Genomic DNA, 18,253 nt, shown 5'->3' on the forward strand with positions numbered 1-18,253 from the left:
TGTGGGTTCCAGTCAATATTCAGTGGGCACACACATAGTCCTGGACTCCTTCCTAATACCATCGCCCCCCTATACTGCCCATTTTTTATGGGTGGTCAGAGGAGATAGTCAGTGGCACTGTCCATTTCACTGCAGCTGAATATCAGTGGTTTACATGGCCCCAGGGGATTTAAGGGGCAGGAGCCTCTCCTGCCTGCTTAAATCGCTTTGAACACTGGCCAGTGTCTATGTTCAATCGGGCGAGTTTTTAAACATCGGAAAATTTGTCCCATATACAAAAGTTTGCAAGTGCATTGCAGAATACAAACTACATTCTACGACTGACACATGATAAGTACTGTCAATTTATATGCTCTCTGAGTTCCAGGATGAAAACTCTGTTGCTTACTGCATTACATGACAAACTGAACAACTGTTACATTTAGCATAACCCCCTTGCATAATAACATTGGTATTAGCGGACCCAACATCTGCATTACATAAGGACATTGCGAGATTGCAATTCCTTTCATAAGCAAAGATATATTTCACATCTTTGAAACAGGGATGAACCTGTATAAGGGAAAAATGCTCCTAATCCTTTTGGCAATTTGTACAGAAAAAAAGGTTATATTTAGACACAAATAGAAGAATATTACTGTCATTTGGTTTTCTTTTATATTCTAACAATGCTTCTCTTGGATTATACAGAGCTCATTTTCTAGCTTGCTGAGTCAATCCGTGTGGATAATCAAGCTCACAAACATTTTTGCATAACTCTTCAAAGTCCTCTAGTATTGCCTGTCAGAATCACAAATTCTATGATATCTAGTAAGTTTTGAAAAGGGGAGGCTGGATTTAGAATGGACAGGATGCATGCTTTGATAGTGTAACAACGAATTGCGATCTGTTTCCTTATTGTAAACTGTGGTATGAAAACCCTTCTGATTCCATCTAAGTCTTACGTCATGAAATTTCAATTCTGAAGCATGAAACTGGTAGTCAAACTTAATTGTGTGATGACCTAAATTTAAATAATCAATGAAAACATATTAAACTGATCTTTGTACTTCTCCAAACCATAAAGATGTCATCAGTGTAACACTACCAACAGAATACATGATTAAAAAAGGGGAAGAATAAACCCAATATTCTTCAAAAGCAGACATGAGTATGTTAGCAATAGAGGAAGCAAACAAAGCCCCCACTGGCACTCCCAGGAGGGAGAGATTACTGTTCAACTTTGCCCCTTTTAAAATGGCATCTAGAAACATCAGGCTGCATGATAGTGGCTTTGAGCTGGTATTATTTTTTCATGAATAACGCAGTTTGCAGAGCTCAATATAATCTGCATTGATCTGATTTGCATAACAATGTGCTTAGCATGTGTTTGCATCTCATTATTATGCAGCTTGAGGTGGCTTACATTAACAGACATTGCAATAAAATAACACATGATTTTGCTGTTTAATGCATCTTAAGGAAAGAAAAATAAATCTCAAAGTACCTGCCAATATACTTTTTATTCTATACAAGTTGAAGTTTTTTTGTTTAGCACAGTGCAACATTAATTTGTTAGTGTAAACTAGAAAGTGTGATTTTAAAATAATGAGACTAGCATGTCTCAGCATGGTGTAGCTGTCAATCAACTTGTTAGTGTGGGAAAGAACCTCTTAAAGATACTGAACATGTGCAGCATTTTTTTTATACAACATGGCTATTAGGAGACACTGTTTGGCTACTTGATCATGAATCTGGCAAGTTATTCTATTCTGCTCACTTTCTCCTTTCAAAATTGACTTCCGAGTATATTGGCATTTTCCTTAAGGTGATCAAATGTATTTATTTATTTTTAGATATCCTGGCAGGTTCAGTGCAATCCTTTGACTTAGGGCTCCTTTTACAAAGCAGTGGTAATGATTACCATGTGCTGAATGCGACAAAGTCCATAGGAATTGAATGGGCTTCATCACATTTGGCGCATGGCTTTGTAAAAAGGAGACCTTAGACCAGATGGGCAACCTTTTGAGCTTGGTGTGTCAAAATTCACCAAAAAACCGAGCATAACTCGGGTGATGTGTCACTTCAAGAAAAATCACTGCTACTAGGACCGCCCCCGGGCCCCCCTACCTGAGATCGCTGCCCACCCAAGGTCGCCGGGCCCCCCCCCCTTCACCTGCTACCGGGCCCGGAACTAACCTTAAAGCCTCCTTTCACGTCGCAGCAAGCAGCAGCAGGGCAGACCTCTCCTCCTTCCTTCTGTGCTCCGCCCTCGCGGACGTTACGTCAGGCGAGGTCAGGACGCGGAAGGAAGGAGTGGCCTGCCCTGCTGCTGCTTGCTGTGATGTGAAAGGAGGCTTTAAGGTTAGTTTCCGGGAGCGAGGACAGACCACACTGCGGCGGCGCCGCGTGTCATCGAAAATGGTTCGCCATCAGGGCCTTAGACTGTTGACACATCTGTTTAATGATAAATGTCTACTGCTTATGCTACTTTTTTAAATTTGGCAAATAATCATTCTTTTTTTTAAGAGAACCAAATTTGCATTTATTGAGCCCAATATTCAAAATGATTTAAATAGCCAGGAGAAGCTCCCGGCCGTTTAAAACACCTGTCTGGGGCTAACCGGGCATCTTCAGCAACACTTAACCAGACAGTGCCACTGAAAATGTCAGGTCAGCGCCCAAGCCAAAACCAGCTATTTTGGGGCATTCCGGGGACACAGTTGGACTTAGCCAGGTAAATGCTGATATTCAGCACTTAACTGTCTAAGATAACCACATAAAGAGAACCGCAGTCCTATCTTTAAGCCTTTCTTCACAGCAGGTTAAGTGCTCACTTATCACACTTATACTGGTGGTCAGCAAAATGCCGATTGCTACCAGTTGAATATAGGGCCCATTGTTTTTTGGCATATTGTAGAATTAAGACCAGACAGAGGTGGGCTGCCAAACATGGTCTGTGTTGTGTCATTTTTCAATAAAATTCTTTATCTATGGTTAAGGATCCCTTTTTTGGCCAAATCCATTCTGGTGCTGTGTGCAGATGATTTTCTGGTAATTCTGAGCTCTGAGAGAGCTACTCTGTCCTGGCACCGTCGGAAAATATTACCCACTTGTGTGGCTGATTCATCTTATTCATCAACAGAAAAATCTATTCATTTTGTCAGCTTTCTACTAAGACTGTCACATATGCAAACACTAATATATATATATATATATATATTTTTTTTAATACAAAGATTTATATCCCGGGTTATAGTACAAAACATTCATATCATCACAAAAAAAACCTACAAAAAAACAAACACATAAAATCATAAATCTCATTCAATATAAATAAAACAGAGCAAAACATTGGAAACAGCCAAAGAAAAACTCGATCCCATCCATTAGTAAAAGCTTTTACAAAATAAAAAGTTTTCACCAATTTCTTAAATTGTTTGCAATCAGCACAAAGTCTTAGATAAGCTGGCAAAAGGTTCCATAAATTCCCTCCAGCTATTGAAAAGGTACGATTCTTTATTTCTGCAAAACACCATGCTGAAAAAACTGTTAGTTGATATTGATCATAAATCACGGCATGGCTCATACATCCATACATCTTCATACAATTCAAGAAATATTGAGGAATATTACTATACACGCGTTGATGTATCAAGGAACTTTAAAATATACACAAAAGTTTACAGGTAGCCAGTGCAAACATTTCAATATGGGAGAAACATGTTCAAACATCTTCAGTCTTACAAGCAAACAAGCTGCCACTTTCTGAACAATTTGAAGAGCCTGCATCTTAGATGAATTTAAACCCCCCAAAAGGGAATTACAGTAATCTAATCGAGATAATACCAGGCTCTGTAGAAGATTTAAAGGCTACACTATTGTCTAAACTGATTTTGTAAATGAGTAAATTTAAAAAAACAGACAATGAAGTTACTTATTTAACCCCAAGTTTACCTTTTCCCAAGTTTGAATGCACCATTGTCTGATTCATGAATTAAGACTCCAGAGTTCTGCATGCCTCTTGCCTCCTGGTCATACAACAGGAAGCATTTCTGAAAATACTACCTTGGCGGTTCTGGACTTCAACACTCTACCTAAGAGCCTAAATTTGGCTTCCAGAGCCTACTTTCACTGTACAGCAGTATTTACCAATCTTTTCAAGCCCAAGGCAACATTACCAAAATGATGTGTGGTACATCAACCTCTATAGCGCAGGCCATGCAGACAAACAGGACTTGTATGGCCAAAAGAAGAGCTAGGGAAGCACCAAGAGCCCCACCAGTCCAACCCTTTACCTAAGAGCCTAAATTTGGCTTCCAGAACCTACTTTCACTATAGTACTTCTCTACAGCAATGTTTCCCAAACTTTTCAAGCCCAAGGCAGAATGACATTACCAAAAATGATGTGTAGTACATGAGCCTCTAGAGAGCAGGCAATGCAGACAGAAAGGGCTTATATGGCTAAAAGAAAAGCTAGAGAAGCACTGAGAGCCCCACCAGTCTTCAGTTCCAAGTTTTAAAATAAAGGGAAAGAAAAAGCAGAGACTCACATGAACCCATCATAGTAAACCAGTTTCCTCTATATACAAGTGCAAGAGAAGGGAGAATTCAATATGAAGCAGTTATTCTGGCTGCTACATATAGCTCTGCTAGTTGCTGGTCTTGATCTAGGCATAAAGCAGTGGTGATGTTTCTATATCACACTTTATCAACTCTGATGGCACTGCCATAAATTGGAAAATATAACAAAGGCCATGTGAGCACCATTTCAGATCCAAGATAGTGTCTGGATAGGACATACCTGCTAGACGCTCTGATCCAGCCAGTGGTTTTTCTGTCTTTGGAGCGCTTGAGTGCTCACAATGGGTAAACCAAAGGGGAAGGTTTGGAGTGTCCCCCACCACCTCCACCAGGACCCTCGCTTCGGCAGACAACTCTGAACTCGTATCGGGCGACTGCTTTGTCCAGCCCGCTCTCCTCTGCTGTTGAGCTGTCGGTTACTGCAGCTGACAGCAGAGTCAATGGGGTGTCCCACAACTGCATCGAACGTACAGCTCCCTTTCCACCCAGAAGCAGCGTCAATGAGGTGGAACAATAGATCAAGGATACCGTAAGAGGCTTTCTTCACTGTTGCAATTGGGGGGGGGGGGGCTCACCTGTGGTGATTTCTTGCCCCCCAGGACGGTGCTATCCCAAAGCAGGGAAGTGTCCAGGAGAATCTATGTTTGTTGATAGCAGAACATCAGAGAGATACTGAGGGAACTGTTTGGGGTGCAAGATTTGGAAATACCAGCTGTGGTGACCTTAAAGTCTCTTTGAGACACTGTTCATGAGGTCAATTCTTCATTGCTGAGGTTTTCTGCTACAGTTTCTAGTGATTTAAGGATTATTTCTGAAATGGTTATTGCACAGGCTCACAAAGGCAGTCAGCGCTCTGCTAAGTTAGGTGACCTGGATCTCAAAATAACTTGAGTACAGGAGATAAGTTCTGCTCCTGTGAAGGATAAACTTAACTTACATCGGAAAGCTGAATATTTGGAGAACCAAGTCCGGAGGAATAACTTATGATTCCTAAACTTTCCCAGATCCCCTTTGATAATGGTGAAGTATTTTATGCAAGTTTTGAATAGTCCATCGGAAGCTGTGCCACCGTTAGAGCTCAGCACATTTTTGCTCAAGGGAGAGACTCTGGGGAGGGTTTAGGGGGAAGATCTGGTAATTTGAATTTAACAGAATTGCTGGAATCTTTGCTGGAAGCAGCTATGCAGAGGTCCACAGCAGCAGTGACTTTTCCTTTAGAGCCAGACCAAAATAATATATATGAATAAGTTGTTTACTGGTTCAAAGATCCATATTTTCCTGATTTAGCTAAAGAAACACAGCAGTGAAGTCAGGCTTTCCTTGCTCTTCAGGCAAGGGTAGTGGCCTTAGGTGCCACTTTTCTGTTGAAATTTCCCTGTGTATGTATTGTAGTTTTTGAGGTTAAAACCTATGTAAATGATATGTTTCATCTGGTTTATTATTTCCTTTGAGATATTGGATTATTTTTCCTTTTCACTATGTGATAAATGGTGACATATGATTGTAAGATATAATAATGGCCATGCATAAAGTAGATCTAACATGCTTAATATATTTAACAAATTCTGAGATACCAGAGTACAAATTATGAGGATTTTTTCTGCAGAAGGCGTCAACATGAATTATTAGGCAAGTATGTGTAAATATTGACTTAAAAATGTACTGTAGGGCTGTGGTTTCCAAACCCATCCTGGGGGACCCCAAGTAAATTGGGTTTATGAGTTTATCTTCAACGAATACTCATAAAGTATGTTTGCATACACTACCTCCACTGCATGCAAATTTATTGTCGGTAACATGAAAAAAATGACTTCCTAGTGTCCCCAGGACAAGTTTGGAAACTACTGCTCTAGAGTTAGGCTGAACCACCATAATATAAAACCACAACTACAAACTGAGTGCTTCCTGTGGACAGTGTATATGGAAAGTGCAACAAAAATCCAGGTACTTGACAGAATGACAAAATACCTAGTGTACCTAAATGTAATGCACCTTGAGCTACTACCGAAAAGATGTGAGCAAAATCCAAACATAAAGTAAATAAAACACTGAAACAAATCTAAAGCAAAAGAAAATCCTTAAATCTGAAGATGGTTAGTAGGATTAAAAAGCCTAGATTACGATTCTTCAGGTCCTTTGCATTTTGTTTCTTCTTAAATAAAGATGAACAATCACTACATAATCAGTGCTACTGTGGAATCCTGCACATATGAAAGTAGATTTCCATATTTTTTTAAGTCTTTGATGTGGAAATGCTTACCAGTACCGGAATTTTGAACCCAAAGTAAAATAATGTGCAAAAAAATTCTTCTGAGGTGGCAGTGGTCTGTCTAAGCGGAAGAACGTATGATGTTCTACACAAGATTTCCATAAATTCTTACATGCACGATAATTCACCATATTGAAGCCTAGTAATGTTTCTCTAGATTCATGCTGAAAGACAAAGAAAATAAAAAAGGCAAAAGTCATAAAAACACAATTTTTTCACTTCTTTTGCCCTAACACATTTAATTTGTATAAACTTTAAAATTAATAGCAAAATAATAAATGGCACTAAACACTTTCCCTACAAAGTTAAACAAAGAGGTTCAATTTAGCAACATCTTATATTAAACGCTTTTCATTTTGATTTGGCACTGCATGTTTACTGTTTCTAAAAATATTAAGGACAATAATCCTCATCCTTGAGAGCAGACCTATAACCTTAATTATTTGATTGCGAGACTCATATCAATAATGCAATAATCTATACAAGACAATTAAAAGCCTGTCATATGCTCTGTTTGCCTTCTCTGCTTCCATGCTTCTCATTTTTATTGAGCTGCAGAATGGTCTTTGCTATGAGGGGTATCAGAAGATAAACGTATAGAAGACCCTCTCCCCAGTGTAGGAGGAAGACATCCATGGCTAGCTTGTCGTGCAATTCTATTCTGGAACAAAACTGAGGTGTGATAAAGAGGTCTATCAACCTTTGAAAGATCCTGTGGACAACTGTGTTGTCCAGCATTCACTCATGAGATAGTAAGACACGACTCAATCAGGACATTTGGTGAACACTCAGGTGCTGACGTGTGGTAAAATGGCAATACAATACTGATAATAGTGTTTACCCTACAATGAACCACAGATATCTCCTGGGGCTTGGATGTATTTGAATGTGAGCACATGTGTTTTTTAGATCAAGAGAACACAGCTAACCTCCTTATTGTAGGAGTGGAATAATGGAGCCTAAGGAGCTTTTGTTTTGTGAGATATTTTTCAGCGTTTTCAGGTCTAGGATTGGACAGTATCCCCAGTCTTTTTTGTGATCTGGAAATACTTGGAATAAAATCTCTGCCCTCTTTCCCTGCTGTATTGGCTGGTTCTCTGTCTCCTGCTCTAACCATTAGGCTACTCTTTGTGGTAATACATCATCATTTATCTTTGTGTATTACCTGAACCTCTCTGTCTTGCCCAAATCCTTAAGAAAATCCAGTCCTTTGGAAACCTTAGCCTCCTGAGTCCTGCGCACATCATTCAGGGCTTCCCTAAACTTTCAAGCTGTAGGCACATGCCTGATTTGCCTATGCTTCAGTAGTTGAAGAACAAGGCTAGTGTTGGGCAGACTTCTAAAGTCTGTGTCCTGAAAATGGCAAGGATAAATCAAGATCAAGTATGCATATGTAGTATTGCATCATACCTTATGCTATGAATTTTATCTTGTTGGGCAGACCAGACGGACCATACAGGTCATTATCTGCCATCATATACTATGTTACTACTGTCCTGCAAGAAGGAAGAAGAGTTCTTTGTAATTATTTCCTGATGTTGAGAGCTTAATTTTGATACTCTCGGTGGGCAATTTGGAAGCTGGCTCACCAAATGAAGATGGTATCTTATCCAGACTATTTTGAGAACCCACCTGTTTGAGGTTACAAGGGCCACCTGCTTGCAAAACAATTCAGCTTTCCACCTATAGGTAGGCCTTCCGGAATATATAAGGAATTGTGGCTAGATTCTCATGAAAGCAGTCAAAACTCTGTCCCTGGTTTTGACTGTAATGCAGGCAGCTCTCTAGGATGAGAATCAAAATCTTGCTGAGACTGGGAGAAGTGGAAGGATGGAGGATAACTATGCTTATGAAAGTAATAGGACCTCTGTTGCCCTCCACTCTGATACCTCCTGGATGAGGAGGCCAGGTAAGAAATGGTCTTAAGGGTGTCACTATGCTGCTTTGTGAGAGAAGCAGCTTCCTGAACCTTCTTCCTAAATATGTTCTCTCCATAGCATGGCACATCAGAAAGTTTCTATTGCACATCTTGTCTGAGGCCCACAGCCAGCTGACTCTGCAAGCACCAATCTCTACAGTGAAAGCTCTGGATGCTATTTGAAAATACAAGTCGCTCAGACTATATAATTTCCACACCCCTCCTCTTTGGCTAATAACAAGTGGAATTCCTTGCACTTGTCACTGGGAATGTCCACAAACTCCACCACACTAGCCACTATGTTGCGCCTGTACATGCCATGAAGAGCTGCCAGGATGTTATAAGGGATGAGAGCATGAGCTTCTTCCCAAGAGATTTCAATGTCTGAGCCTCCTTCCCTGGGGGCACACAGGAGACAGTCTTGGAACATTTGGCTTTTGATAGCAAATTCGACCACCATAGAATGATGAGGAAACTGGAGCCTTCTAGGATAGGCTCCTTTGGAGAACCCGGAGAACATACCTGGTTACTTTATCAGCTACCTCCAATTTGAGATGGTGAAAAAGAAGAACAAGAGCAAGACCCCTTAACAGCTTCCAGTTTGGTGAGTAGTTCTTTGGGCAAACATTTCTCTATAGCTAAAGGGTTAGCATGAAAGTAATGTGGTCAGTTTCTCCTCCAGATTCTGGGGCATCGTTAAATTCTGGAGGTAGAACTATCCCACCTCTCTTCCCTCCAAACCAGCTCTCTATTGATGGCAGGAGATAACTCCATTTCTCTGGGTTTGTTACCTTTCCAGACAGTTGTAACAGTGGTTACCATATCTGCGTTTAAAAAAGGTTTGGACAAGTTCCTAGAGGAAACGTCCATAGTCTGTTATTGAGATGGACATGGGGGAAGCCACTGCTTGCCTCGGCATTGGTAGCATTGAATGTTGTTACTAATTGGGTTTCTGCCAATTTGATTTAAACATATTTCCATGTAATTTCATTGAGTGTTCCCTGGTCTTTGTACTTTGTGAAAGAGTGAAATATAATTTCATTTCTACCTGTTCTACACCACTCAGGATTTTATAGACCTCAATCATATCCTCCTTAGCCATCTCTTTTCCAAGCTGAAGAGCCCTAATCTCTTTAGCCTTTCCTCATAAGGGACGAGTTCCATCCCTTTTATCATTTTGGTTGCTCTTCTTTGAACCTTTTCTAATTGTGCTATATCTTTTTTGAGATATCGCGACCAGAATTGAATACACAAAGTACAAAAACAATCTGGAAAGTAATCACTTCAATGTACACAAAAGAAATAAAGAAAAATGTTTCTTCCCCAGAGAGAAATATGCAGGAAGAGCAAACAAAAAAAAATGGAAGACAAAAGACCTCAGCTGGCTGAAAAAAGCATTTGCTATTCACACCAACGGACATAGCATACTTCTTCACAAAGCACACAGGATCTATTACCGGCCAAAAACTTCCATTTTCCTTTTAAACATCCGTAACCATTTTCAAATTCAATGCTCTCTCATGCAAATATAATGGTGATACAATCCACCCATGTATTTTAGTAACTGTACAGAATTGAATGCAATACTCAAGGGTAAGGTTGCACCATAGAGCAATATTGAGGCATTATAATATTCTTGGCCCTATTTTGCATCCCTTTCCTATTAATTCCTAGCATCCTGTTTGCTTTTTTGGCCGCCACTGCACACTGGGATAAAGATTTCAGAGCAGTGGCGTAGCTACGTGGGGCCTGAGGGGGCCGGGGCCCCCGCAGATTCACCCCAGGACCCCCCTCCCAGCGAACCCGCCCCCGCCTACCTTTACTTTTGCTGGCGGGGGATCCCACTCCCCGCCAGCCGACGTCTTCTCAGTCCTTCCTGCTCTTCAATTTGTTTGCTGACGTCCTGCACGTAATTGTACGTGCAGGACGTCAGCAAACAAATTGAAGAGCAGGAAGCGACTGAGAAGAAGACGTCGGCTGGCGGGGAGTGGGATCCCCCGCCAGCAAAAGTAAAGGTAGGCTGCAGCGGCGGCGGGTTCGCGGCGGGAGGGGGGGGGGGGGCGGCAATGTCGGCGCCGGGGGGAGGGCTAAAATGTGCCCCCTCCCCCCGGGCTCTGGACCCCTCCCCCACGGAAGGCTGGCTACGCTCCTGTTTCAGAGTATTGTCTATAATGACACATAGATCTTTTTCTTGAGTGCCGACTCATAAGGCGGACTCTAACATCAGATAACTATTCTTCAGAGTACTCTTTCCAATGTACAGCACTTTGCATTTGCCCACATTAAATTTCATCAGCTATTTGGATGCCCGGTCTTCTAGTTTCCTAAAGTCTTTCTGCAATTTTTCACAAACTACAAGTGTTTTGACAGCTTTGAATAGTTTTGTGTGACACCTGCAAATGTAATCACCTCAATTGTCATTCCGTTTTCCAGATCATTTATAAATATGATAAATAGCTCTGGTCCCAGTACAGATCCCTACGGCACTCCACTCTTCACCCTCCTCCATTGAGCTTTCACCAGGTGAGTGAGGACAACGTTGAGATCCCATGACACAGTTGGAGGTTTGACAGGGGCTTTGTTAATAACAAATGTCACATGAAGCGAGCAACTAGAGGCTGTACAGAGATGGGCTTACCTCCCATATGGTGATAAGCACTAAATGCATTTAGAGAAATCCTTACAGAGTTGGTTTTCAAACTAGACTCAGAGGTGCAGGAGGTATTCAAGCAGTTTTTATGAAGGGCAGGTGAAGGGATCTAAGGCCTTGCCCTCACACCAGACAGCAAACCTCCTCCACTTAAAAGAGTAACACCTCTTAGTGGAGTCTTTCCTGGAAGCCAACAAGATGTGGGAGACTCTCTCCAGCAAACCTAAGGATTCATATTCTATGCTCTCAACATCCAAGCCGTGAGGGCAAGGGATTGGAAACTGGGATGCAGAAGAGATCCCTCGTTCTGTGTGATGAGGGTTGGAAAATATTCCAATTGCTCTTGTATGCCATCCAGTCCACCTGATTGATCACTCTTTAACTTGTCAGTTTGGCTCAGTATGTCTTCCAGGTTCACCGAGATTTCTTTCAGTTCCTCCGAATTGTCATCTTTGAAAAACAGATCTCTTACATCTTCCGTAAAGACCGAATCAAAGAATTCATTCAATCTCTCCGCTATGGTGTTGTCCTCCCTGAGTGCCCCTGAACTTTCATCAAGCTCAGTGCGGGTACCTTTTCCACAACCACATGGAGAATTGCCAAATCTCCAGTATCGTATATTTCCATGGTGAGACTGATTCTGTTCTACATAAAGCCTCAAAGTTTCACCAAACACGAATATAATAGAGTAGGGACACAGATCTCTTGTGGAACTGCAGCATCACTGCCACCACTGTAGGAGAGGACCCATTTCTCTTCAGGTGCTGTCTCTCAAGAGCCAAGCCATAAGCAATACAGGCCCAGGGACCTTCAGATACATTGGACTCTTGACACAGAAGCCCCCTGGCTGGAGGGAGCTGCGATGGCTCCCTGCACTTGAGCAATCTCGCCTAATATTGGTCAAGGCAGAAAGATTTAACGGATGCTTCACCACTACCATCACCTTATTAAATGATCTGAGAGTCATGGAGAGACAAAAGGGCATCACCTGGAACTCAAAGTGTCTGCCCAGAACTGCAAAGAGCAGGAATCTCTGATGATCCTGGCTAATTGGGAAATGAAGATACACCTTGGAGAGATTCAGGATTCCAAAAGTTCCTCCTTCCACACCATGGTGATGACTGACTACAATGTCTCCATTTGGAAGTTGGGAACCCGAATGCACTCACTTACTACTTTCAAGAACAAAACAGACTTAGAACTGAAAAAGGTATTACATAGAGGGGCATAATCAAACAGCGCCGTCGAAATCGATCACCGGCGATCTATTTTGGCGGCGGCGCAACAGCTGGCCGGAACCGTATTATCGAAAAAGATGGCCAGCCAACTTTTGTTTCGATAATACGGTTGGGGCCGGCCAAATGCCACAGATCGCCGGGTTTGAGATGGCCGACTTTGTTTTTCAGCGATAATGGAAACTGGAACTGGCCATCTCAAACCCGGCCAAATCCAAGGCATTTGGCCGTGGGAGGGGCCAGCATTCATAGTGCACTGGTACTTCTGGATATTTAGATCTTGCTGATCAGTTATGTTATGACTTACTTGTTCTGGAGTGCTGTATTTTGTGATACTGTTTTGAGAAATGTTCAAGAAAGGCTTCATACAAATGAAAAAAGTCCCTGACGTGCACTTCCCTTAATAGCCGTCTTTCTCTCCGAAAGTGCACTTCTCTTAATGGCCGTCTTTCTCCCCGAAAGTGCACTTCTCTTAATGGCCGTCTTTCTCCCTGAACAGGGAAATCAAAAGTTTTTGCACACTGCTTTTTTTGTAGTAACAGTGGGATTTGAACCAGCCACCACTGCATTACAAGACCAGTGATGTAACCACTTGGCCACAGCTCCACTTACTTGGGTGTCCCTCCCTTTTGATTATACCCCTTCAGGTCTCTCTCAGCCACTCACAGACAGCTTAACACACTGTGATTGGCTGAAAGAGACCTGAAGGGGTATAATCAAAAGGGAGGGACAGCCAAGTAAGTGGAGCTGTGGCCAAGTGGTTACATCGTGGCTCTTGTAATACAGAGGTGGCTGGTTCAAATCCCACTGTTACTACTAAAACAAACTGTGAGCAAAAGCTGTTTTGATTTCACTGTTTGGGGAGAAAGCCGGCCATTAAGAGAAGTGCACTTGCGGAGAGAAAGATGGCCATCAAGAGAAAGACGGCTATTAAGGGAAGTGCACGTCAGGGACGGCCATCAAGGGAAAATGAACGGCATGGACTTTTTTCATTTGTATGAAGTCTTTCTTGAACATTTCTCAAAACAGTATCACAAAATACAGCACTCCAGAACAAGTAAGTCATAACATAACTGATCAGCAAGATCCTTTTTTTTTTTTTACGAACTGGCCGACTGGCTTCCCCTCCTAGGAAGGAAATGTTTTAAAGTTGTTTTTTTTTTGGGTGGGAGGGGGTTGGTGACAACTGGAGGAGTATGGGGAGGTCATCCCTGATTCCTTCCGGTGGTCATCTGGTCAGTTTGGGCATCTTTTTGAGACTTGGTCGTGACAATAAATAGACCAAGTAAAACCGGCCAAATGCTCGTCATCGCCGGTTTTCTTTTTTCCATTATCAGCTGAAGCCGGCCATCTCGTAAGCACGCCCACATCCCGCCTTCACTACCCTGCCGACACGCCCCCTTGAAGTTTAGCCGCCTCCATGACGGAATGCCGGCGAGTGTGTCCAAAAATCGGCTTTCGATTATACTGATTTGGCCGGTTTTAGGAGATGGCCGGCCATCTCCCGATTTGTGTCGGAAGATGGCCGGCTATCACTTTCGAAAATAAGCTGGATAGTAACATAGTAGATGACGGCAGAAAAATACCTGTACGGTCCATCCAGTCTGCCCAACAAGATAAACTCACATGTGCTACTTTTTGTGTATACCTTACCTTGATTTGTACCTGTCCTTTTCAGGGACAGACCGTATAAGTCTGCCCAGCACTATCCCCGCCTCCCAACCACCAGCCCCGCCTCCCACCACCGGTACCGTATAAGTCTGCCCAACATTATCCCCGCCTCCCAACCACCAGTCCCGCCTCCTACCACCGGCTCTGGCACAGACCGTATAAGTCTGCCCAGCACCATCTCCGCCTCCCGCCACCGGCTCTGCCACCCAATCTCGGCTAAGCTCCTTAGGATCCATTCCTTCTGAACAGGATTCCTTTATGTTTATCCCACACATGTTTGAATTCCGTTACCGTTTTCGTTTTCACCACCTCCCACGGGAGGGCATTCCAAGCATCCACTACTCTCTCCGTGAAAAAATACTTCCTGACATTTTTCTTCAGTCTGCCCTGTTGGAATGTATTGTATTTTACATGCATTGCCTGTCACCAATTTTTTCTCTGTGATTGCTCTGTGACCTCTGATGTAAATTGCTTAGAGAGGTCACAGCTATGTAACTTCCTGTGGGGGTTAGACACAGCACATGGAGCTCATGATCTCTCCTAAGCTGAGAGGATCTATGGTGGTGTGAGCATCCATTACCATCTAAGCACATGGAAAGAGCTGATAATCCAAATGTATAGTATTATATACAGTGGGGGAAATAAGTATTTGATCCCTTGCTGATTTTGTAAGTTTGCCCACTGACAAAGACATGAGCAGCCCATAATTGAAGGGTAGGTTATTGGTAACAGTGAGAGATAGCACATCACAAATTTAATCCGGAAAATCACATTGTGGAAAGTATATGAATTTATTTGCATTCTGCAGAGGGAAATAAGTATTTGATCCCCCACCAACCAGTAAGAGATCTGGCCCCTACAGACCAGGTAGATGCTCCAAATCAACTCGTTACCTGCATGACAGACAGCTGTCGGCAATGGTCACCTGTATGAAAGACACCTGTCCACAGACTCAGTGAATCAGTCAGACTCTAACCTCTACAAAATGGCCAAGAGCAAGGAGCTGTCTAAGGATGTCAGGGACAAGATCATACACCTGCACAAGGCTGGAATGGGCTACAAAACCATCAGTAAGACGCTGGGCGAGAAGGAGACAACTGTTGGTGCCATAGTAAGAAAATGGAAGAAGTACAAAATGACTGTCAATCGACAAAGATCTGGGGCTCCACGCAAAATCTCACCTCGTGGGGTATCCTTGATCATGAGGAAGGTTAGAAATCAGCCTACAACTACAAGGGGGGAACTTGTCAATGATCTCAAGGCAGCTGGGACCACTGTCACCACGAAAACCATTGGTAACACATTACGACATAACGGATTGCAATCCTGCAGTGCCCGCAAGGTCCCCCTGCTCCGGAAGGCACATGTGACGGCCCGTCGGAAGTTTGCCAGTGAACACCTGGATGATGCCGAGAGTGATTGGGAGAAGGTGCTGTGGTCAGATGAGACAAAAATTGAGCTCTTTGGCATGAACTCAACTCGCCGTGTTTGGAGGAAGAGAAATGCTGCCTATGACCCAAAGAACACCGTCCCCACTGTCAAGCATGGAGGTGGAAATGTTATGTTTTGGGGGTGTTTCTCTGCTAAGGGCACAGGACTACTTCACCGCATCAATGGGAGAATGGATGGGGCCATGTACCGTACAATTCTGAGTGACAACCTCCTTCCCTCCGCCAGGGCCTTAAAAATGGGTCGTGGCTGGGTCTTCCAGCACGACAATGACCCAAAACATACAGCCAAGGCAACAAAGGAGTGGCTCAGGAAGAAGCACATTAGGGTCATGGAGTGGCCTAGCCAGTCACCAGACCTTAATCCCATTGAAAACTTATGGAGGGAGCTGAAGCTGCGAGTTGCCAAGCGACAGCCCAGAACTCTTAATGATTTAGAGATGATCTGCAAAGAGGAGTGGACCAAAATTCCTCCTGACGTGTGCAAACCTCATCATCAACTACAGAAGACGTCTGACCGCTGTGCTTGCCAACAAGGGTTTTGCCACCAAGTATTAGGTCTTGTTTGCCAGAGGGATTAAATACTTATTTCCCTCTGCAGAATGCAAATAAATTCATATACTTTCCACAATGTGATTTTCCGGATTTCATTTGTGATGTGCTATCTCTCACTGTTACCAATAACCTACCCTTCAATTATGGGCTGCTCATGTCTTTGTCAGTGGGCAAACTTACAAAATCAGCAAGGGATCAAATACTTATTTCCCCCACTGTATATATAAGCCTGTCTGAATATAATCTAACTACAAACTGTGAGTAAACAGATGTTTTGTTACTTCAACTTTAAAGTGACTCAGCAGTGAATTATTCTGGGGTGTATGAGAGAGATGAAGAAAAGAAATTAACATTTCTAAAGCTGAAGCTGTGTGTATAAAAATCTGCTAATTATTTACTACAAATAATCCAACATGCCCCCCTTCAATCTCATTTCATGTCCTCTCGTTCTACTGCCTTCGCATCTCCGGAAAAGGTTCGTTTGCAGATTAATACCTTTCAAATATTTGAATGTCTGTATCATATCACCCCTGTTTCTCCTTTCCTCCAGAGTATACATGTTCAGGTCCGCAAGTCTCTCCTCATACGTCTTGTAACGCAAATCCCATACCATTCTCGTAGCTTTTCTTTGCACCACTTCAATTCTTTTTACATCCTTAACAAGATACGGCCTCCAAAACTGAACACAATACTCCAGGTAGCGGGATACAATACCATAATGTAATGTAATAGACTGGAAGGAGCCCTCTTTCTTGAGCAGTATAATTAATGGGTGAACAAAAAGAAATCACTGAAGCTATTCATCCTTAAAACCAGGAGAACCAATGCTAAGTCTATTTTTTTTTAATGGAAACCAGTTTGTTCTGATTTAGACAATGTTACAATCGTAAAATACTTACCAATTCTTTTCTAAGCTGAACAAAAAATTGTTTGCACTTAAAGGAAATTTTTACAATCTTCAACCTATATAAAAGAAAGAAAGAAAACAAAATCAGCAGACTAAGCATATTTCTTTACAGGGTAACAGCATTTGGCTGTCTTATCTATTTTATTTTATTTATTTTAGTTACATTTGTACCCTGCGCTTTCCCACTCATGGCAGGCTCAATGCGGCTTACATGGGGCAATGGAGGGTTAAGTGACTTGCAACATTCCATGTAGAAGTCAGCCCTTGCAGATCACCAATGTGGCCGCGCAGGCTTCTGCTTCTGTGAGTCTGACGTCCTGCACGTCAGACTCACAGGAACAGAAGCCTGCACAGCCTTCTACATGGAATGGAATGTTGCTAGTGGAATAGCAACATTCCATGTAGAATCTCCAATAGTAGCAACATTCCATGTAGAATCTCCAATAGTAGCAACATTCCATGTAGAATCTCCAATAGTAGCAACATTCCATGTAGAATCTCCAATAGTATCTATTTTATTTTTGTTACATTTGTACCCTGCGCTTTCCCACTCATGGCAGGCTCAATGCGGCTTACATGGGGCAATGGAGGGTTAAGTGACTTGCCCAGAGTCACAAGGAGCTGCCTGTGCCTGAAGTGGGAATCGAACTCAGTTCCTCAGGACCAAAGTCCACCACCCTAACCACTAGGCCACTCCTCCACTGTTGCTACTATTTGAGATTCTACATGGAATGTTGCTATTCCACTAGCAACATTCCATGTAGAAGTCGGCCCTTGCAGATCACCAATGTGGCCGCGCAGGCTTCTGCTTCTGTGAGTCTGACGTCCTGCGCTTTCCCACTCATGGCAGGCTCAATGCGGCTTACATGGGGCAATGGAGGGTTAAGTGACTTGCCCAGAGTCCCACTAGCAACATTCCATGTAGAAGTCGGCCCTTGCAGATCACCAATGTGGCCGCACAGGCTTCTGCTTCTGTGAGTCTGACGTCCTGCACGTACGTGTAGGACGTCAGACTCACAGAAACAGAAGCCTGCGCA

The 18,253-nt window shown here is 42.7% G+C and overlaps 1 protein-coding gene across 4 annotated transcripts in view; it reads right to left on the minus strand.

The window, feature by feature from the left end:
* PTPN4 (protein tyrosine phosphatase non-receptor type 4) overlaps nucleotides 1-18,253 on the minus strand; it is a 340,947-nt gene that overhangs the window by 138,230 nt on the left and 184,464 nt on the right. For all 4 annotated transcript variants that reach the window (XM_030209948.1, XM_030209949.1, XM_030209947.1 and 1 more), the window contains 2 exons: nucleotides 17,209-17,272; nucleotides 6,824-6,996 (listed from right to left, as the gene is read on the minus strand). In XM_030209948.1, coding sequence (XP_030065808.1) covers nucleotides 6,824-6,996; nucleotides 17,209-17,272 — 237 coding nt within the window. The remainder of the gene's footprint in view (nucleotides 1-6,823; nucleotides 6,997-17,208; nucleotides 17,273-18,253) is intronic.

Source organism: Microcaecilia unicolor, chromosome 7, assembly GCF_901765095.1.
Source record: "Microcaecilia unicolor chromosome 7, aMicUni1.1, whole genome shotgun sequence".
NCBI lineage: Eukaryota > Metazoa > Chordata > Amphibia > Gymnophiona > Siphonopidae > Microcaecilia > Microcaecilia unicolor.